This window comes from Platalea leucorodia (genome assembly GCF_965183815.1).
Source record: "Platalea leucorodia genome assembly, chromosome: 4".
NCBI lineage: Eukaryota > Metazoa > Chordata > Aves > Pelecaniformes > Threskiornithidae > Platalea > Platalea leucorodia.
The window spans coordinates 70,871,173-70,892,167 of NC_138826.1; the positions used below are offsets into that span (position 1 = coordinate 70,871,173).

Here is a 20,995-nt window from a genome sequence, read left to right on the forward strand (position 1 = left end):
GATGAGGGTACTTTGCCTTAGAGACTGCGGTGGCTTGAGCGTGGGTGGAAGCGGGGAGGTCAGACAGTCCTTTCCAAGCTATGTGCCTAAATACCAGCACTCTCCTGGCAAGGGAGGAACTACAGGCGGCTACAACACTAATAGCACCCGCATTGTGAGGGGGTGTGAAGTGTGGCCAAGCAGGACACGAGGGCCTGGTTCGTTTGTCTTCTGGCCCTGGACCAGCATCAAACTGCATCTGATTTGACTGCCCTCTGCTTCCGAGGGGAGCAGGGAGCTCCAGGCGGTTTTCTTTCTCCATTCCTTGTGCTCCAAATGAAGGAGACTGCCAAGACTGGAAGAGGGTTTACTTCAGTTTGTGCAAAGGAGGTGGTGTGATCTCTCTTTTGTGACCAGCATTCAAAGATCACTCAGGCTGGTGTGATCTATAAAATAATAAATTTTAAAAAAGTTTGTTCCAAGTTAAAAGTATGTCTTGTTGCTTTGTGTCCCTCTGGAAAACCAGCAGTTGCTGCTTTAATGCCGAAAGCCAGGCTAAGTGGGTTTGCCTGGTACCATGCTCCTTTGCTGGCTAGGAGAGGAGGCTGCGTTCGTAGGGGCGGCAGGGGAGGGCACGCCGTGCCGCAGGAGAGCTGCCGCTGAGCCTCTGCACAGCCCCGACAGGTTTTACTCTGCCTAGGATTGAGTGCTTCTCGGCGGCAGAGTGGTGAAATGAGAATGCTTGCATGGTGGGAGCTATGTTGTGTAAGACTGACTGACTGTGTGTGTGTGTGTGTGCGCGCGTGCGAAGAGCTGCTATAGCAAATCATTTGGGTCCGGCTCCATTGGAGACACTGCCAGAGGACGCAGTTTTAGCACAGCACTACCACTGCCTGCATAAGCTTGTGCTTCCCCAGGCCCTCACAGCAATTTGCACCTCACCTGTATCTGTAAAGAGAGTGGGACTCCCTGAGGCTTGGAATGGGCCTTTTCCTGCCTCCTCGGTTGATCTCAGAGGTTCACCAAGGCTTTTCCTGCCCTGCACGGCCCTCTCGCAAGACAGGTAAGTGTTGGGCTGGGAGCTGGTGGTAGCCAGACCGAAGGCTCACCCAGCCCCTCTGCTCCCGCTGTATCAGGCGCTATGGACACTTACGGGGAGCAGAGACGCTGCTGGAGGTGTGCTCGCCCCTCTGCTCCTGTCTACGCTTGAGCACTTGGTTGCAAGCACCCAATGCCCCATCCCTTCCCATTTGTTGTCCGTATCAGTTTTTCTCTCTGTCCCCCTCCCCATTTTTCCCAGCATCCCTTCCCCCAGGGAAAACTGGTGAGGGCAGATCCAGGGCCAGCCGAGAACAAGCTTTCCCCTAGGGTGGCCTTCTGCCCGGAGCTGCATGGGCACTCCTCAACACAAGCCGGCCCCCAGCCCATCCTGGTTAAGCAGATGCCAGTGCGACCCTCCTCAAGCTCCAGCCAGTTCAATTTCCCTTTTTTTCAGCCTTTTTTTATGCTCTAGGTTAACTTCCTCATGCTGAGGACAATTAACTATTTCCTTTCTACTTGCTCTTAGCTGCCTGCTGAGTAATTTACAGCCCATCTTAAAGGAAAAGAGAAGAACCTGCAGCTACCTTTAACTGTGCTTTGTGTCAGGCTTTGTCCTTGCCCTCTCTGCTGCCCCAGCCTCATTTGCTACTCCTCAGGGCCAAGCCCGCCTCTGCTTATGCCCCTGATAAGGCAGAGGATGGACCGATGCCCAGGGATGGCTTGGAGGTCACTGCAGGATGGAGTGAGCACGCAGCCACGGTCTGTCACAGACGTGACTACTAGGAGTCGTCAAAGTCCCAACGAATTTGAGTTTTTAAGAGTAAGTCTTGTTTTCATTGTTGCTCCAAGCAGTTTTTGCATCCTAGAGCCTACTTGATGACAAGGTGAAAACTGCAGACCCTAGAGTTAGTATGTCAGGCTGGAAAATAAGCATTTGCCATGAGAATACTTAAGAGCTACAAGAATAGCTTTGTCTATCTACTAGCTGTGCATCATTCCCACCAGCAAATTCACCTGCAAAACACTCATGGCAGTTTTGACATAATTTATTTGTCTTGGTCTTTTTTTCTTGCATAGGCATAAATTACAATCTGTTGATTAGAAAATAAAATGAACAAAACAGTGCAGCATTTGCAACAGGCTACAGCATCAAATACAAACTCATCTCCTGCCTATAACCATCTGTTTCTGCAGGGCTAATTCACAACACGTGTGTCAGGCAAACCGAGAAGGAGGGAAAAGGAGTCAATAAGGGAAAGCTGCTCTGACAGCTGTTTCGCATTTCTCCTGCCTCACCAGGCTCATCTTCTGCATCAGCGCTAGGATTAAATACCCTTGGGCAGAGATGCACATGCTGAAGCAGCAGTTTTACGTGCCCTCTTTTCCTCTGCAGCTCAGGAAAGTGTTGCAGAAATCCTGCAAGCTGCTGCTGGCAAAAGGCAGCTGGCCAGGCAGTCGGTACAGATGCCCAGGCTGCAGCCCAACACCGATGCAGAATTTGGGGAAAAGCCGCATGTAGCCTCAGCCTGCCTTCCTGGGGATCCTCACGCAGCGGGCATGGTGAGGCCTCTAAAACCAGCGCTATCCCCTAGAGAAGGGCATAAACCCCCAGGGTGACCTCTCACTGGGGTCTCCGGGGGGTTTTACCTCAGAACAGCAGAGACTTTCATCTCCAAAGGACAGGGCACGCTTGCCCTGTTAAAGCCAAATGCTGCCTACCCCAGAGCCAGTGGTTAACACCCCCTTGGAAGGAGCAGAGACCCTGCTCCAACTCCATTCGCAGGGAAAGAGGTCCCCTTTTCCCCCCCCTCTCACTAGCATGCCTGATTTACCACAAAATAGCCCAAGCCAGAGGCCGGGAGCCAGAAGGGACATAAAAAAAGGGGTTTTCCAGCTTCGTGGTTATGGCATTTGCTCCAGCAGCCAGAGAACCCCCAGGGAAGGGGGAGAGCTTCATTTCTGCTCTCTATCATTCAGTTAAATACAGGAGCTGCTCTGCCGAGCCCGGGACAGGTCCAGGCATTCATAAAAGCACAATTCCATGTGCGCAGGGCACTCACGGACATGACTCCAAGGCAAGCGGGCAGCTGTAGACAAGTTTAAAATAACTTTGGCTGTGGCTGCCAAGAATTAAGACTATGCTCAACATAGGAGAGACTTTATCGTCACTGGATCTGGCTGCAGGTCTGCTTTCTCCCTGCAGCAGGGCCTCCCAGCTCCGCAGGGGGCTCCATGGGATAATTTTAACCTGTTAGAGATGGGGCTGTGCCCTTTGGGCTCGCTTCCCTTGCTTGGAGCGAGGAGACCCCTCCAGAAGGGATGTGCTGCCATCGTCCTCATCCCCTCGGGCTGGCATGAGAGGGTCAGGGCTCAGCACCTCTGCCCGACGCACGTCAGGGCATACTGAAGGAAGACACTTCTTCAGCCCCTTCCCCATCTCCATACCCCTCACCCTACAGTGCGTCAAGCAGAGAAGACAAGAGTGGGAATCAACTCACGGCGCTCCCCTAGTGCTCGCAGTGCCAGGGGAAGGATGATGGCAGCATCAGACAGGGCTGAAACACTAAACATGAGCCCTTTAGCTTTTCTTTCAATGAGACACAAGACCAACGTGGAGGCTGTAAACGCCATCCAAGAACGTAAGCCAAACTACGCGTGATGCAGGCAGCCCCAGGAGGTGGAGTGGCCAGATGGCCCTGGCGCTCGTCAGCCTGGGGAAGGTCCCCGTGCATCCTTCCTGCAGTCCCCTGCCACGGCTCCCCCCCTCACACCACAGGTACAGGCAGGATTTACGTGCCCACTGCAGGCAGAACTCCCCATCCTGCTCCGGCACGCTCCTCTGCTGCCAGGGCTCAGGGAACTGAGCAATGCTGGCAAGGAGAAGGCAGGAGGGAAAGGGAGCCCTTCCAAAAGAAAGGAGGTCAGTCGGCGCCAGCCACCTGGGAGGGGACGGAGGCAGCCCTGAGCATCGCAGGCGGGGGGAGACACTGTTTCTCCACAAGGTGCAAAAGCATGCTGGCACCTGCAAGCCCTGGGGATTGCCCCATCTCCCACCCAAGAGACCACCGAGGCACGGAAAGTCTCGTGCAGAGCACTGGGGCAGCAGCTCCTGCCCGCTGCCAGCAGTCACCGATACACAGGTGCAGCCACAGGCAAGAGGCCACAGCCACATGTTGCAGTCTCAGCGGACATCTCCGGAGCAAGGAGGGCAGGAGTGCCTCCAGCACCCCACCAAGCAGCAGTCCACAGAGGACCTTGTCTCCCAGGTCCAGCTACCAAGCCACCGATAACCCTTATTTTAAGCAACTCTGCTCATCTTATTCTAGCTTATCCTACCGCACGCACTATTCTCCTACTAAACAAAGCTCTAGCCCTCACCGCGTCTAAGCCACTTGCTCGAGCAGCACCACATAGCGTTCTCCGGCTAAGTAGAAATTGCATGGAATAAGTTGGTTTTTTTTTTTTCTCCTTTTACTACAAAAAAAAAAAAAAATCCCCAACATCCCAACTGGAAAATACTCCCCTCCCCGCCCCCCTTAAAAAACAAAAAACAAAAAACAAAAAACACAGAACAAAACCAAAAACCACAACACAGAACAAACCCAAAAGGGGAAGCAGGCGACAGGAGTTTTCAATAGCATCATTAAGCTTAACACCAGGGAGCCGGCCAGCCAGGGGGGCCAACAGCATCGCCAAGACCCAACACAGCCGCCGGCAGCAGGAGGGCTCGAGCGGACGGATGGCAGCAGCGGGGTGAGCTCCACTACCAACGCGTGCTAAATTTCTCCCCTCCTGCCGCCTCAAACCGTTAGTTTTATGTTAATACTTCGTTAATACTGTCTTATTTCCCCTCTCCCAGCCCAGCATCAGAGGTCTGGAGATCTTTACCTAAACCAATGCCAAGGCAGGAGAAGTTACCCCACGTGGAGCAGAGAGGCTCAGTGGCCATGACTGGTGGCTCCCACCTACGCCGGCAGCACCGAGCCGGTCACCGCGGTCCCGTACGCCATACTGCGCCCAAGCCCGCGTGAAACGCATGGCACAATTACGTACCCCTTTCCCAAGCCCCAGCAACGCTAAGCGTGCCGTCAGAGAAGAGCAGGGCAATGGGGACGAGGGGCTGCGCAGACCCGATAAAAAATTAGCTTAAAAAGTTAAAATGTCCGATACGCACTGAAAACAAGCCAGGCTGCGCAAGAACCCATGTAGGATGCTCTTGCCTCACCACCCCGGTTCTTGGAAGAGTGAAAACCTCACCCCTTAAACCCCAGCTCTTCTCCTCCCCAGAGGGGAGCAGCTTCCCGGGGCAGCTGCTGGCGCATCCCAGGATTTCTACGTGCGAAGCAGCAAACCAGACGAATCCCCTCCTGCTGTCAGCCCGGCAGCATCCTCATCCCACGCGGGAGCTGGGGGTCAGTGCGCCGGCTCCCCATGCACACGGAAGCGGTAGATACAGGTGTATTCGGGGTGTCCCCAATTGCTCAGCACCCGGAGCTCCACCAGCTGGTACGTGCCCACGGCATCACCCTTGGGGAGAGGAGAAAGGAAAACACTGAGCCCTTGAAAGCTCTCGAGGGCTCAGAGACCCCAGGAGCCCCATTTTCTTCTTGGGGTCAGGTGCCCCGAGGGTAAAGCACTTACCTCCAAGTAAAATGTTTGGATGGGGTCACCACTGTGGTCGTAGGTGAACTGCCCGAGGAGAAGGCCCTCCTCCTCTCCTTCTTCCTTCAAGCCCTACGGAGGGGCAGGGAGGCAGAAAGGGAGAACCGGGGGTGATCAGAGAGGGAGACCGGAGGCGATGAGCGCACCCGGGGTGGAAGAGGGAGATGGAGACACAAGCACACTTGGGCTCCGCTCCTGCTCTTCCAGGCCAAAACAGACAAATGGGGACAGAGGGCAGTGGGGAGGGGTGGGGGGGAAGACCGAGAGTTACACCTACTCAATTCCCTCTCTCCCAGCATCCCCCAAAACCCCTCCTGAAGGCCAGTGCTCCCCCCCCTCCTCCCCAGTACTGCTTCTTCCTCCTCTTCAGGGTAAGGCCAACCCCCAGAGCACCCCACAGCCAGGTATGGGGCTTGGTAGCCCTCCCCTCCTGCGCCCTCCACCATGGCACCCTCCCACCACGTCCCCCCGCTCCTCCCTCGGGTCCAGGTGAGGGCACTCACATAGACAGCGAAGTCCTTGGGGGCGCTGGGGATGGTCCCCTGGGGCGAGAGAGCTTTTGGGATGTGCTCTAGCGTCACAGCCGTGGGGCGGATGATGCTGGAGAGGCGGATGACGGCAAAGCCTTGGGACCCCCGAAATGCCCAGCAGTTCCCGGGGTTGACATCTGGCTACAAGCACAGGAGCGAGACACCAGCAATGTTATCACCATCAGTGTCATTTTTCTCCCCGACATCAGCCTGGCCGCTTGCTTGGAGCGACAGCGGGAGCCCAGTAAAGCCCACCAAGCCCACAGGAAAACCATCCCAGCTGGTCCTCCCCCTCGGTGGGGTCTCGCCCCAAGGGTGCCCACCTGCAGGATGACACGGGGGGACTGCGAGTGGTACCACAGGGGGATGCCAAACAAGCTCAGCAGCGCCGTCCGCGTCTCATAGGTCTCCGAGCAGCGGGTGTTGATGACGCTGGCCCCTAGCACGGAGAGGGGACGGCAGCAGGTAAGCTACATGCCAGCACCCTGTGGTCCCCTCCCCAGGATGGCTGGCTCATCCCGGGTGGGCAAAAGCCCCCCACCACCTACCTGCTGACTCCAAGGCGTAGTCAACCATCCCTACGCGGTCCTCGCTGTAGCGCTTCAGGGCCTGGCCCACGATGAGATGCACTTGCTGCAGTGGGAGCAGAGGGCACAAGAGAGATGAAGGGCCAGGGCAGGCATCCTGCCCCCCCCCCCCCGCCTCCACCCCATGGGGATGGAGAGGGCGCAAGGACCTTCCCATAAAACAGCCGGGGGATGCGGGGGATGAATCACAACGGCAAAAACAAGAGGACAGGCATTTGGCTAGGAAGTCTCGTTAGAGGTTGCTAAAAATACCCGAGACAAAGGGAACTGTGCAATGAAGGGGCGGGGCCCAGGCACGCTGGGCTCGCCCGTCCCCATCCCGAAAGAGGGGCTGGCCCCAGGGGAGAAGGGCTATCCCCCAGCAGGTACCAGACACAACCTGACAGCCCACCCAGTCCTCCCCAGCATCATCTGCTGATCCCTCCTGCTCTGTCCCACAGGATCGATGGGAGCTCCCCCCATCTGGAAAAGGGGGAGCGGGCTGGAGCATCCTTCTGGAGCCAAGCCCAGCCCCAGGAGCTGGGGCCCTGCAGCATCACTGTGGGTCTAAACTTTATGGTGTGCACGAAGCTGGCGCAGACTGCGGGGACTGCTAATCCCAGCTTGATCCCTCCCTCCACCACCTCCGCAGGGAATTGCCAACAACTCTTTCCAAAGAAAGCAGGCTCATTTTTTCCCTTGGTGTCATCCTGCTGAAATGCTTTGCCCAAAATGACTCGGCAGCGCTGCTGAAGGACAGGGGTAAACAAGATGCTCAGCCCGTGGAAACCTCGCTGGCACCTGCCCCACCTCCTGGGTGAAAGACATACGAGCAGAAACTTGGATTTAAGACAGCAAGAGCCTTGCAGGTGTGCGGATATCGCCACCCATGACCCTTTCCAGGGCAGGACACAGGCACAGCCCAGGGGAGGCTGGCAGCAGAGAAGGGATGGAAGAGTTTCAGGGATGCTCTTGCCAGGTGGGATGTGAGCCCAGGATCAATGCCCCAGCTGTAAGGGCTGTCCCCACAGCTCTGCCATCTGCCAGGCACACGTGCCAACCCCCCCGCACACACGCAATGGGGCACAGCTCCCAATCCCACACCTGTGGTCACCATCATGTCCCTGGGGCTCAGGCCAGCACTCACCTCCTCCGTCACCCCTGCAGTCCCTCCTTGCCGCAGGGCCACTCCGATACCAGCCTGAGCATCCCGTGCCGACAGCCTCCGGTCTTCCAAGACTTTGGCCAGGATCTTACGCTCCAAGGCCTGTAGCTCCGCTTGCAAGTCTTCCCGCTGGAGGAGGAAGCCAGAGGCGCCGTCCGGCCGGGACTCCGACAGGAACCGACTGACCCACGCCGGGAACTGCGCTTCCACCTGAAACAGTGGGGACAGAGCTCAGCCCCAGGGCAGGGACCCTAATGCCTCCCTCTGCCAAAGAGGGTGGGGACCAGGGACTTACGTCAGCCCGCACCGCCTTCAGCTGCTCCAGCATCCCCTCCACGTGCTTCCCCATCACCTCCTGGTCCGACTTGAGGCCCGCCAGCTCCCTCCTCAGCGCTGCCACCTCTTGCTCCAGCTTGCCCACCTCCTGCTGGAAGCTCCCTCGCAGGCCCTCCTGCGCCGAGCTGTGCCGAGAGAAAAGGCCACAAAACCTTGTGCCAGCAGTCCCAGCTCCCTTCTGCAAACTGGGGGAGGAGGTTCATCCCCCATGCCTACACTCAACCCCATCTCCAGCCCCAAACGGTTTTAATTCCTGTGGCAATGATGTCTTCTACTGTATCCCATGGGAAAGCACTCCCAGCTCACCCCTCGGCTGAAGGGCCATGTTCCCCAGAGTGATGCAAAATGACAGTGGTGAAGGTCATTTGCTGCAATCGCCCTTTGAGCCCTGCTGCCAGCCAGGGCGCTTTCTTACCAACATACCCATCCTTCCTTTCCCCGCCAGGATCAGACCTCTCAACCTCTCCTTTGCCCCAAGCAAACCAGACCTGGAAACCCCTCCTAAGCCTCACTGTGGGGATTTCACCCTGCTACCTGCCTGCCCCTAACAGAGCCGTGGCTCTGCCTGGAGAGCCAGCATTACCTCTGCCACTCCGAGTTCAGCTCCAGCAAGCGTGCCTCCATCTCCTGCCAGGAGAAGGGGAAAGGGTGAGACCTGTGACGCCGGCGGTGAGGATGTCCTGCCTCCGTACCACCACATGCTTGTCCCCTTACCTGAGAGGCTTGTGCCATCTTCCCCAGGCGCCCGTCTAAATCCCTCTGCACCTGGGCTCGGAGGGCATCCAGCTCGCCCTGCAGGGTGAGCAATGCGGGGGGAACATCAGAGCCTGGCCCCACACGCCCCCATCTCCCCACACGTCCCCCACGCCCCTCACCTGGAGGTGGCTGGTCACATCAGCGCGGAGATGCTCCTTCAGCCCGGCATCCCGGCGGCTCACCAGCCCCTCCAGCAGCGCCAGGACGTCTCCCGGGGGTGGCTCTCCCCCCGCCGCCACCCCCCGCTGCAGCTCCCACCGCGACACGTCGGCCTCCAGCGCCTCAAAGCGCTTCTCCAGGGCCTGGAAGCGAGCCAGGAGCCGGTGCTCCCCCCGCAGCCCCTGCAGGGGCAAAGGCAGGGTGCGATGCAGCCCGCTGGGGAGGTATGGACCCCCGGGGGCTGCCTGCTCCACAGGGACCCAGGCCACCCAGTCCCCAGAGTCAGTGGCATCTTATTCATCTGCTGCTTCCCAGGACAGGGCAGATGTTCCCCCTGCTCCATCCCTGGGACACCCTGAGAGCAAGATGGCCACAAGCTGAGGGAGCCATTTCCACCAGTGTGGACCCACCACCTGCCCCATCCTCCACCACTTCCCCATCCCCTGGAAGGGCTCAGCCATGGATCACACCATCCCAGCTCTCCCTGCAAGGCGCCCACCCCGCCTGGGCCACCGCCACGCCTTTGCCGAGGCTTACCTGGTCCAGTGCAGTCAAGTCCCCTGCCCCAGGCGCATTGGAGGAGGACAGCTTTCCAGCTCCCCACCACGGGAAGGCGGGGAGGCTGAGTGTCGACAGCCCATATGGGTAGAAGTACCAAGCTCCTGGGCATGCAGGGGGATGAGATGGTTAAAATGGCAGGCCAGTAATGGGCCACAGCAAGGGACAGGGTGGACGTGCCGAGGCTCAGCCATCAGCAATCGCCTGGCAGAGGCGCCAGGGGACACGAGCTCAGGGCCATCCCGTCCTCCAGATATGGCAGCGGGATGCTCTGCACTGCCCCAGATCTCAGGGCAACAGATCGAGGCAGACTGACTCACCATAGGCGACAGCAGCAAGGAGCAGGAGGAGCAGCAGCAGAAGCAGGGACCTCTTCAGCCACGGGTAGCGCCTAGAGCGCGGAGAAGAAAGAGGCACCTGTAGGACCGCAGCCACCTTCCCCCACCGCGGCGCTCCTCTGGATCGGGGCCAGAGGGAAAGCAAAGCCCAGCCGGGCTTTGGCACAAGACACCCGCCCCACGCATGCCGGGCTCTGCAGGGCACCCCCTCTCCAGGGTCCTGCGGGTTTTCCCCACGCCTCCCCCATCCCGCCACCACACTCACCTGGAGAAGGGGACGCCACCCAGGCGGGGAGCCGCGCCGGTGAGGCGGTGCCAGGCAGCTGCCAGCCCCGAGAAGAGCCACCCCAGGAACCGAACTGCCAGGAGAGAAACCGAGCCTCAGGCGGGGTCCCAGCAGAGACGTACCCTCTGTCCCCGAGGATGCTCCCACAGGGGGATAAAACCCCTCTGCCCGACCAGGGAACAGCACACACGGCACGTGGGGAGGGGAGATGCTGGCAGGGAAGAAAGGTGCTGCCAGAAACCCCCCCGCCAGCCCTCCACTCACCCGGGGAGGTGAGCACCTGCCAGAGGAAGGAGCCCACCCGGGAGGCTGCGGTCCTCAGCCCTGACCCAGAGCCACTCTGGCCCGAGTAAAAGTGACCTGGAAAAGAAGCAGCGAGGCAGTAAGTCACCAAACAGAGCCTGCATCCCTGTGAGTCACCCAGGGCAAAGGCTTTGCACAGGAGGTGGCATGCGGCGGGGGGGGCTGGCAGCACCCTGGGCACAACCAGGCTGTGAGCTGGTCCCCTTGAGGACGCCCCCCCGAGCATCCCTGCCACCGCAGACAGGCTGGTGCATCCCTACCGGCGTAGTCATCTTCCGAGGAGTACCCAGACGAAGAGGCATAGGTGTCGTACGTCTTGCTCTCCAGCAGCCCGTTGATCTTACTGGACTCGGTGTCCCCTGTGCCTCTTCTCCTCCTGGTGGAAAGCTCCCCACCTGCCCCCAAAACACAGAGTCCCCCTCAGAAACCACCCACCCCCACAGGGGGCAACCCGGTCAGCCGGCCTGGGGGACTGCCCTAACACCCCCCCAGTGCCCAGCGAGGTCCCCAGCTGCCACAGGAGGGAGGGAGGGCTCACCCCAGTACGTGCTGCTGTCCAGGGCATCGTCCAGCACGGAGCTGCCGAGGGCGGCGAGGCCCCGGCTGCCCCCCAGGTAGGACTCGCTCACCAGGGACTCGCTGTAGTAGGAGGTTTGGGTGCTGGGGGCTGGAGAGAGGCGCTTCGTGCTGCTCGATTTCCTCCTGATCGTCCTGCCGGGGGCAAGAACGGGCTCATCAGCCACACGTGGTTGTGGGGCAGGGGGGTGTCACGGCGCACCCACGGGGGAGAAATGGGGAATTCACCCCAATCCCTCAGCCGGCATCACTTCCCTCCACTCCCCCCCCCACCATACCGGATAGCAGCAGGTTTCGGAGGGTGCAACCGCTGCTTTGCGAAAGTCCCCCCCGCCCGTCCCCCGGCAGCTGCCGGCACCACTTCCGCTCGCACCGCTGCGGTTTTCCGGCCCGGTGCTCGCAGCGCACCTCCCTCCCGCCATCGAGCCCGAGGCGGCTGCCGCCGGGAGGAGGAGGCTCGCATCTGCCCCGCGCTGCCCACGGCAGCCTCCGGTGCCAGGGCAGGGGGGACGCAGAGGTGCCGCGGGCCGGGAGCGCGGGGCCTTTGCCAGAGAGCGTGGGCACAGCCAGTGCCAAGGCGGCCATGCCGAAACGCAGCGAGCTCGCCGCCACGCTCCCTTCTGCGAGCCGCCCTGATGCCCTACCCCGGGGAAAGCGCCCAGCCCGTGGCGTGGGATGAAGCGCCCTGGCCACGTTTGGGAAGGGGGGGACACCCCACCCCTGCACCCCACTAACCTGCCGGTGCTCTCCTTGAAGGGGAGCTGCTGGCCCCCCAGCAGGGAGCTGCTGCTGCTGCTGGTGGTGGCATCGTCGTCCCCCGGGTAATAGCGGGTGGTGGTGACGAGGCGCTGGCTGCGGCGGGACATGGCGGCGGCCCGGGCCGGGCACGGTTCACCTGGGGGGGGCAGGGAGAGAGGAAAGCGTCAGCAGGGGGGGGACGGGACGGGACCCCCCTGCAGCGGGGGCCCCGGCGCGTACCGAAACCCGCTCCCCGTGCAGGCGGCCGCGGGGCGCTCGGTGCGGCTGGGGGGGCTGCGAGCCCGCCCGGGGCACCTGCTGCCCGGGCCGCCCCCGCCGCCGCCGCCGCCGCCTCCCCTTATAGGGTTACAAACCCCCTTCCCTGGGCCACCCACCCCCGCGCAGGGCCGCCGCCCCACCGGACCCGCCGCCCCCCCGCCGCCAAACCCACCGGCGAGCCGCGCAGAGCAGGCACAGAGCCCCTCACCGCCCCTGCCGCCGCTCCGCTCCCTTTTGTTTTGCAGGGGAAGGCGGCCCCAGCTCCCGCCCCCCCCGGCCCCCCCCCGCCCCCGCCGCCGCCGCCGCCGCCGCCGCCCCGCCCCGCCGCACGGCGCGCGCGCGCCCGCCGGGGCCACCGCCCCCGCCCCCCCCCCCCCGGCCTCTGGGGGCCTCTTCGAGCCCCCCCCTTCTTTATTATTATAATCGTGGTTGTTATTATCGCTATTGGCATATTATTATTTTTATTTTATTATTATCATCATCATTTTGGGGGGGCGATGGGGAGGGCCCGTCCCCACCCCCTGGCTGCCCGCAGGGAGCTTGGTCACCAAACGCCTCAGCCCCGGGGGGCTCCCCTCCCCCCCCCCCCCCCCATGCCCCCCCCAAGGGCAAGGGCAGGCCCCCGGGCAGGTCCCGTGGGTGATGCCGACCCAAAAGGGGGGCTCCCAGGTGCAGGGCTGCGCCCCAGCCCCGTTTGGGTTTTGCTGGGGCGGCCAGTTTGCCAGCCCCGGTGGGGTGGGAAATACCCGGCACCCCCACGCACCACCCGGCACGACGGCACGGCCGAACCCGTCCCTGCGGCACGGGCAGCCTCGCTCGACGCCCGTGTGCCCACGCAGCCTCGCTCGACGCCCGTGTGCCCACGCAGCCTCGCTCGACGCCCGTGTGCCCACGCCGCCTTGACCGGGCAGGCGGGTTCTGCTGCTCCCCGGGCCCGTGGCCTCAGACACCCCGTTACCATCCCTCTCCCCCCACGGGCGGCCGGGCCGGCTCGGCAGCGGGGTGTGAGCCAAACCCGGCTGCTCCCGTGGGACTTTGAACACGCAGCGGCGCAGACGGGACCTTGTGCAAACTCGCTGGGCTGAGAAAACAGCCGCCCTCCCACGCCACGGTTTCTAAATCACACGGCGCGTCAGAAAAAGATTTGCCTGGGAGGGACTCGGTGATGGCGGGGGGAACCGGCTGCCTGGGTCCGGACACGGTTGTGGGGTCGTGTCGGTGGGGCACGGGGCGGGAACGGCCCCACTGGCTTTGGGTATGGCAGCAAAAAGCCATTTATAGAAAGAGTTAAAAAACACGAAGCTGGCAGAAGGGGAGTGACCTGTTGCAAAACAGCCCTGAAACCTTTTCCTCCCTGTGCCGGGGTTTGGTGCACAAGCCGGGGCAGAAACAGGAGGACGTGCCACCAGCGTCGGGGGGGCACGGCGCAACAAACCCCGATTCAGAGTCCTCGGCCACGTTGTGTAACGCGGACAGATCCTCTTTGTCTCCCTTTTTTTTTCCTTCCCTTTTGAGCCCATTTTTTGTTCTGGCCTAAATCTCTGCCTGGCTTTTCCAGGGCAGCTCTGTCTCCCGCTGCGCCAGCTGCCCTTTTTCATCCTTTCCTGCAGCTTCCCATCGCTCCGTGGGTGACCGGCCAGGCCGGAGGACCTCTCTCCTGCCCAGTGGCACCTTCATCTCTGGCCATGCCCATGCTAACCCTGTGCCCCGTCCTGGGGACACTGGTGGTGACTGTAGCGATGGCACCTGCCCCGGCTGACGTAACCCTGCTGTGGATTAACCCCCCTGGGAGGCTCAGGGGATAAGCTGGGTGCTGAGCCACTGGGCACTAAATAGGGTGCATGGCCCCGGGTCAATCTGTCCCCTCCCAAGAGCCACTATTTCAGGCAGGGAGGGAACTGGCAGTGGCTCCCAGGCAATTTGGGGGGATGCTGAGGAGGGGAGTGGGGCTTGTCCCCCCGTTGCTGCACCCCTGGTGCTGTGGTGGAGGCAGCAATGCCAGAGCCGTGGGCGTTTTCAGGTGGGTGTGGGAAGAGCAGGGCAGGGATAAGCGGTGAGTGGCTGGGAGCTTGTGCCTCAGTTTCCCCACACCGACAGCGGGGAGACTCAGCTCTCTTTCTGGGGGTCACCAGGGCACCACCATGCTGGGGGGGCGCAGAAGGAGCTTGCCCACTGCTTGAGTTTGGCAGCTCTTGCTAGGGAAAGGCAGGAAAAGTCCCTACCCTTTCCTAAAATGCTTTGGAGGGCTGAAACGACGCATCCAGGCACGCAAGGACAGGTCAGGGCTGGGAAAGCAGCCTGGCGGGGGAGATGTCAGCTCGTGTCTTCTCCACTAGGCCAACCTTTTTATTTAAATACCCTCCCCGTCCCAGCTATCCTTACAGCCTGCTTTCCTGGTGCATCGCACCGCTGGCTCCAGCACCGCCAAAAGCCGACGCCACACGGAGTCAGAGCTGCACGCCAATCCCCGTGTCACTCTCGGCAGCCTGCCAAAACACCCCAACCCAGCGGGGTACTGAGCCCCCCATCACACCCGTGACCCCACATCATCCACCAGCACCTCGTCCGTGCGGGCGGCCCTGGCCAGGCAGCGTCCCACCGCCGCCAGCACCTTCCCCAGGCGACGGTCCAGCGCCCGCAGGTGGGGCTCGGCCAGGACAGGGGCCAGGGGGTCGGTGGCCAGCGCCTCTCGCAGCAGGTCGCTCAGGCGGTAGGGCTGGGTGGCCAGCAGCTGCAGCCGCAGGTAGGTCGACTTCTTGATGCTGCCGAAGATGAGGAGGGAGAGGTCTCAATCCCGGGAGCCTCTCCCCAACAGCAGCTCTGGGGTGGGCGGCGGGAGCCCCTTACCTGCAGCATTGCCGGAGGGGAGCCAGGATGGACAGCTCGTCACGGGAATGCGTGCCGAAGCTGCGGGGAAAAGACCGCAAGCCAGCATCAGGGCGGCATCGCCCTGCAGCTCAGAGCCCAATGCAGCACGCGTTTCGGCAAGACTTGTAGTCTCCCCCCACCCCTTTGCCAGGATTGCTTCCCCTCCATCCCACTTTACCCGCGACCGTTGTCCAGGTGGAGCAGGAAAGTGTCGTTCCCAAATTTCTCAAAGGTCTCGTAGTGGTGCCGGTCCATGTTGCCTGCGGCGGGGCAACAAATTTGCCATCGGGTGGTGGGCCAGGAGGTGAGAGCAGGGACCGGGAGGAGCACCCTCCTGGTGCAAGACCGAAACCCAGAGGCTGGGGAAAAGGGCTGGGGGGACCTTTAAGGTGCCCATCTGGCGGCCATGGCCATGGCGGGGGGACCCAAGAGAAGCCCCTGGCGCCTCCAGGCCCCTTCTCATGCCAGCAGCCCCATGGAGAGACAGCAGCAGCAAATGGAGCAGAAGTAACAGCAAAAGCAAAGGCACGGCTGGGCAGCTGGGGACGAGGAGGAGGGAAGCTCTCCAAGTCAGATGATGGTGGGGGGACAGCACGGGGGGGGGGAAGGAGCAGCCTCGGGGACGGGAGAGGCAGCGCGAGCCCCAGGGAGCATCACCGCCAGCCCCGGCTCCCCAGGGGCTGCACGTGGGAGCTTGCCTCGAGGCTCTTCCCGTGCCCGGGGTGTTCAGCTGGGATCACCCCGGCATCTCTCATCCTTCGGCTTCTGCCCGGGATGTGCCCTAACGGCACAGGCCTTTGCTCTCATTTTGGGTAAGAGCGCGGCGCTCTGCAGCCTGAGCAACGGTTTGGCCAAAAAACCTTGCAGGGCGCAGTACTGCGGGACACGGTGCCATTCGGGCCTCTTGGTCCCGAGGGGCCCCTGCAGCCCCCAGTGCCGGCACGGCAGGGCTCACCCATAAGGAAATCGAGGATCGTCATGTCAATGAGGTCGAGGAGGCGATGGCCCCTGTCGTAGGGCGGCGTCTCTCTCACCTGAGCGCAGTAGTTGGGGTTCAGCTCCCACCTGCGGGCAAAGGCCAGGGCAGGGGACGAGGCCGTGAGAGCGTCCCACGGCTCCGCTCCCCCATGCCCCCCATGCCCCCCGTGCCCCGGCTCACTCAGCCTTCTTGCTCTTGTGGTAGGAGCGGCGCCAGGGGCTGCGCCAGGAGCGGCGCTTGGCCAAGGTCTTGTCAGGCAGCAGGGCGGCCATGGAGCCCTCCAGCCGGTCCGGCTTGCCGCAGAGGGCGTGCTCGGTGGAGCAGTAGTAGGAGCACTCCCCGTAGAAGCACACGTTGCCCGCTGGCCGTGGGGACAAAGCAAAGGTTGACCAAGAGCAGGAAGGCAATGAGCCTGCTACCCCCATGCAGGGTGGTCCGGCAGGCAGCGGGGTGAGGATGCTCCATGCACCGTCACCACGTGCCACCAGCAAAGCAATAGCAAAGGCGGCCTTGAGGAGCAGAGCCCCGTGGCAGGGGACCTGGCAGGAGCTGGAGCAGTCCCCAAAGGGACGGTTTTCCCCGGTGCGGGGGGAGCCAGGGCAGGAGCAGCCGGGTGAGCCAGGTGAGCTCCATGCAGGTGGCTGCAGGAGAGAATGGATGGCATGAAAGCTCACCTGGGGAGATGAAGAAAGTCTTGGCCAGCTTCTTGTCCGTGGTGATGTCACGTATCTCCTTCGTTATATTGACCAAACGGCCAGAAACCGGGGGGATTCGCCGGAAATCCAGGATCCTGAAACACAGAACTTGGAACTGTTTCTTGCCAGCCCTGGCTGGTTTTCACAGCGAGTTATTACAACCACTGTGAGACACAGGTATCTGTCGCAACGGGGAGGAAGAGATGGGATGAAGGAGCAGTTTTGCTGCTGCTTTGCCATCATAGGAGGGCAGAGTTGGATGGAAAGCTTGTGCTCACCTGTCCAGGTGGAAGGCTGCAATCTCTGCGTTGTGCCGCTCAAAATCCGAGAAGTAGAAGAAGTCGATGGGGGTCTCCTGGTCCCGGGTCTGCCTGGGAGGAGAGGGGAGGGTGGGGGCGATGGCCATGGACGGGGTCACCCCGAGTGTGGGCTTGGCTCCAAACCACCCCTCAGCTCATGTCCCTGGTGCCACTGGAGACACAGCCAGACCCAGTCTCCTCCAGTCGCTCCCTGCTGGGTGGTGCAGCCCCAGACTCCCCAGCCAGGCCTCCACGCACCCCCTGCTCCTAACCCAAGGGCTGGGGAAGCCCTCATGGACGGGAGGGTGCTGGATGGTCCTCATGGACCATCTTCTTCTTTCCACCACTGGAGGTCACTACCCCATCACAAGCTGCGCCCAGCCTGCCGCAAGCACTGCCGGGGAAGGTGAGGGGAAGGGGACCATCCCGCTCTCCTCGATTTTGGGGTGGGGAGGCTGAAGCGAGGCAGCGCACGAAGCATTTCCCCATTTCTCCCTCTGTGGTCTCCTCCGGCCGCTCCTTGCCACCTGATGGGACCATACAAGTGGGGTATGGGGTTGTGCCCAGCTCTACTCACTTCATGGGCTTGAAGAGGGCCTGCCCATAATTCGGGAACGTCATGATGAGCTTGAGCTGGGTCCCGCCGGACTTCTGGACTGAAAAGGGGCACACGGGGATGAGGGAGGTGGGTGGCAGGCAGCGGGGCAGGGGTGCGGGCAGGGGTGCAGGCAGGGAGGTGGTACCTGAGCTGACGATCCTCTGCGTGGCCAAGTCCCGGAGGAGGGTGGGCATGAGGGGGTCCCGGCGGGGGTACAGCTCGTACCGGTTGATGCCGACATGGAATTTGAGCCAGGCGGGGTAGGTGTCGTAGGCTGTCTTCCCTGTCGGGAGGAGCGTCTCGGCTTTACTGCTGCTGACCCTGCAGCCCGACAGCCACCGCCACCCCAACAACAACGACAGCGTTTAGTTGGGACGGGAGGGGTCCCACGTCCCCAGGCCCTTCCCAGGAGCTGGCACATGGAGGGTGAGGCGGGGGGAAGGCCCAGCACAAGCCCTGGATGGTGGCAAAACCCCCTGCACCTTCCTTGGTGCTCCTGGCACCTGGGCAGATCCCACCCATGCCTGGTGGCCAGGGAGACCTGCCGGCATGGCCGGGGGGGGCTCAGTGTCTTCCTTCACATCCCCTGCAGAAAATCCCTGGGCTGATCCTGCTCCTCTCATCCGTGCCTTTATTTCCCTGCTGGAGCAGCTTGTCTTGTTGGTTTTCCCCAAGGGATTAGCCCCTGGGAATACAATCGGCTACACCCCACCACGTGCTCACTGGGGACACATGTGTTTGTAAAACAGGTGGAGGAGCAGGGGCTTCCCAGCCATCCCCAGCACTGACCTGAACGCCCACCCTCAACGTCCAGTTCCCCTTGGATGGGTTTATCACACACCCCTGGTTTCCCCGGGGGGGATGAGTTTGGGTTAGCACTATCCCTGTCTCTGTGCCTCCTGCAAATTTGCAATTTGCTGGCATTCAAGGGGGGCTCCTGGGGGTATCTGCCCCTCCTCTGCACCAGCACCCACCAGCATTGCAATGGGCCAGTCCGGCCCAGGGCATCTATAACCCAAGTGCACATCTCTCTCCAGGAAAATGCAGACTGTGCCACAATTTCATCAAACCAGACCCATCTCCCATGCTTATCCATAGGCAAGGTGGTCCTTGGAGACAAGGCAAACACCCATTTGTGGAAACCAGCTCTTAAAACAGCTTTTATTCTCTCCTAATTTTAGCAGCCACCACGTTTGGAAGGTGTGCTTTCCGTAAGGAAGCTGCTACGTGTTATTGACGCTAAAGCTTTTAATATCTTCCCTCCTAATTAGAGGTTAGTAGTCCAGTGATAAAAATAGGCAGCCGGCAGCGGTGAGCTCATCGTATGGCTGAGCCTAAAGAGGTCAGGCGATGTCCTGCGAAATGCGGGACAGGAATGGTCTCGCAGTTAGAGGTAACCTACACTGCAGGCTTTTCATCTCCAACGTGTCGGGAGAGGGGGATAAAACTGGTTAGAAATCTGGAGTGGGGACTTCCTCACATATAGAGGGAGAGACCAAAGGCTAGTCTGCACTGGGGAAGGAAAGGAGATGAGGAGATCACCTAAAAGATACCCTACATAATACTATGAGTAATTTGAGAGTCTCCTTTGGCTTCGTTGTGTGCTACAGGCTCACAGATAGCAGCCCAGAAATTCAAGGCTAAGAGAGGATTTGAGGCACAAGAAGAGCGCGCTCAGCAACTGAGGCCCCTCTGGGGTAGAGTGCTGATCTACGCAGGGAAACTACGTGTTTAGTCCCTGCCGCCTGTCCCCTCACACCCAGGTACCCCCCAAAAGCAAACCAGGGCTGAGCTCGCTCCTCACCATTCGTCACTCCCGCTGCTGTGCAGGCTGAACTTCTCCATGGGGTTGACGACAAACAGCTTGTCTTTCTCTGTCACCTCCGGGATTGGGATGTTGTAAAGAGGATGCTCGAAGAGTGCCGCCAGCTTTGATCCCTCAGTCCGCCCCACATTCCCCTCTCCGTGCTGGTGCCGGACCCCCGGCGAGGCGTGCAGCCCCGCTCCCTTTGGCTGGGAGCTTTTGTCCAAAGAGCCATTGCTGCCGCTGAAATCCTGAAGGATTCGCAGGCTCAGCTTTTTGGGGCTGGCCAGCACGGGGCTGCCTGACGGGACACCTGAGGCTTTCGGTGCTTTCGCATTGCAGCCACAGGGCCTGCGGGCTGCAGGGAGAGCCAAATCCATTGCCAGGTGCACCAGGAGAGCCAAGAACAGGAGAAAGAGGAGACCGACTTTAAATTTCCTTTGGAAAAGCGTTTGCAGCCAGCGCCGCATCCTTCCTCGCCAGAGATGCTCAGCAAGGGGTGGGCACCCACCTGGGGCTAGAAGAGATTTGGTGTGGCTGCAGCCTCTGTGCAAAAATAGGAGCGAGGCGTCCTGGATTTAGAGCATCGCAGCAAAAGAGCAACCGGTGCAAGGGCAGAGTCGCAGGAAAGATCTGTCACTGCAGCACCTTGCAGGGTGACACCGCCGGGCCGGCAGCGGGACGGGGCGGGAGGTTGCGGCAGGGTTTATCAGCACTGATAAGGGGTGAGCTGGCACTGCCAAGGTTAGCGTGAACGGGGCAAGTTCCAAATCAATAGTCGCAAGGCTGGCTCGGGGACAGCGATGGCTGCAGATAACCCCTGCACTGTCCTGTCCCTCCGTGCTGTCACCCGCACGGGACTGCAGAACATTTTGTGGTATACAGGGCATTAAAGCGGTTCTGGTCCTCTGCAGCACCCACCCTGTCCAGCACTACACAGCCCCATTCCCCATGTCCATCACATCCGCGCACTCGTAATCCAGGAGAGTTTTTCTCCTGCTGCTTAGCCAGAGCAAGTTTATCACCCTCTGCCATCTATTCAAAGTCACTTGTACTCAACCCCGCTTTCAAAAACCACTCAAATTAGGTAAAACAAAGGGGATGTGAGCATCAGCATCGCTGGGAGGGGAAAAGCTGGGCTGGCAGGGTAAGGAAGGGCTGCCAGGCAGGTGAGGTTGACAGGCAGGGATGCTCCCAGGGCCTCTGAAGCAGGCAGGGGAGGCGGGCAGGCAGGAGCGGGGATCCCGCCTGCTGCCTCGGGCATCAGCACAGAGGGGCAGCGGGACCCACTGAGCGCTGGGGAGGACTGGAGCTTGTCAAAGGGCAGGGCAGCCCATTTTTATAATAAATTCACTTTTCCACTGACACCCAGGGACACAGAGCTGGGCTGCGGGGGCAAAAACAGTTGGTGACTTGTAGGGTGGAAGCTTTGGATCTGTTAAGGGACAGAGAAGCACGGGACCACCCGCAAGAAGCCTGG

At 60.9% G+C, this 20,995-nt stretch overlaps 2 protein-coding genes across 4 annotated transcripts; both read right to left on the reverse strand.

Annotated features, from left to right (window-relative positions):
• Positions 1-370: 370 nt before the first annotated feature.
• On the reverse strand, positions 371-12,525 carry SUN2 (Sad1 and UNC84 domain containing 2). Of its 3 annotated transcripts, XR_014228055.1 has the most exons (19): positions 12,445-12,525; positions 11,991-12,150; positions 11,218-11,390; positions 10,940-11,074; positions 10,641-10,736; positions 10,356-10,449; positions 10,073-10,143; positions 9,732-9,856; positions 9,155-9,376; positions 8,994-9,071; positions 8,863-8,906; positions 8,239-8,404; positions 7,926-8,153; positions 6,761-6,845; positions 6,536-6,651; positions 6,186-6,353; positions 5,662-5,754; positions 5,278-5,547; positions 371-425 (listed from the first exon to the last, which is right to left on the reverse strand). XR_014228055.1 is itself a non-coding variant. In XM_082310665.1 (18 exons), exons 2-18 carry the CDS (start codon positions 12,119-12,121, stop codon positions 5,434-5,436), a joined length of 2,139 nt encoding a protein of 712 aa, XP_082166791.1. In that variant the 5' UTR covers positions 12,122-12,150; positions 12,445-12,525; the 3' UTR covers positions 2,057-5,433. The 3 variants fall into 3 exon arrangements, 2 of the variants coding, with proteins under 2 accessions (XP_082166791.1, XP_082166792.1); XM_082310665.1 differs by lacking the exon at positions 371-425 and having other exon boundaries at positions 2,057-5,547; XM_082310666.1 differs by lacking the exons at positions 371-425; positions 5,278-5,547; positions 5,662-5,754 and adding an exon at positions 5,791-5,877.
• A 2,274-nt stretch (positions 12,526-14,799) lies between these two features.
• LOC309589290 (extracellular serine/threonine protein kinase FAM20C-like) lies at positions 14,800-20,047 on the reverse strand (the record flags this gene model as incomplete). Its single annotated transcript, XM_082309276.1, has 10 exons — positions 19,516-20,047; positions 17,857-18,032; positions 17,691-17,769; positions 17,093-17,185; positions 16,794-16,909; positions 16,300-16,480; positions 16,096-16,205; positions 15,319-15,400; positions 15,120-15,179; positions 14,800-15,034 (listed from the first exon to the last, which is right to left on the reverse strand). Exons 1-10 carry the CDS (start codon positions 19,983-19,985, stop codon positions 14,800-14,802), a joined length of 1,602 nt encoding a protein of 533 aa, XP_082165402.1. The 5' UTR covers positions 19,986-20,047.
• Between the last annotated feature and the right edge of the window lie 948 nt (positions 20,048-20,995).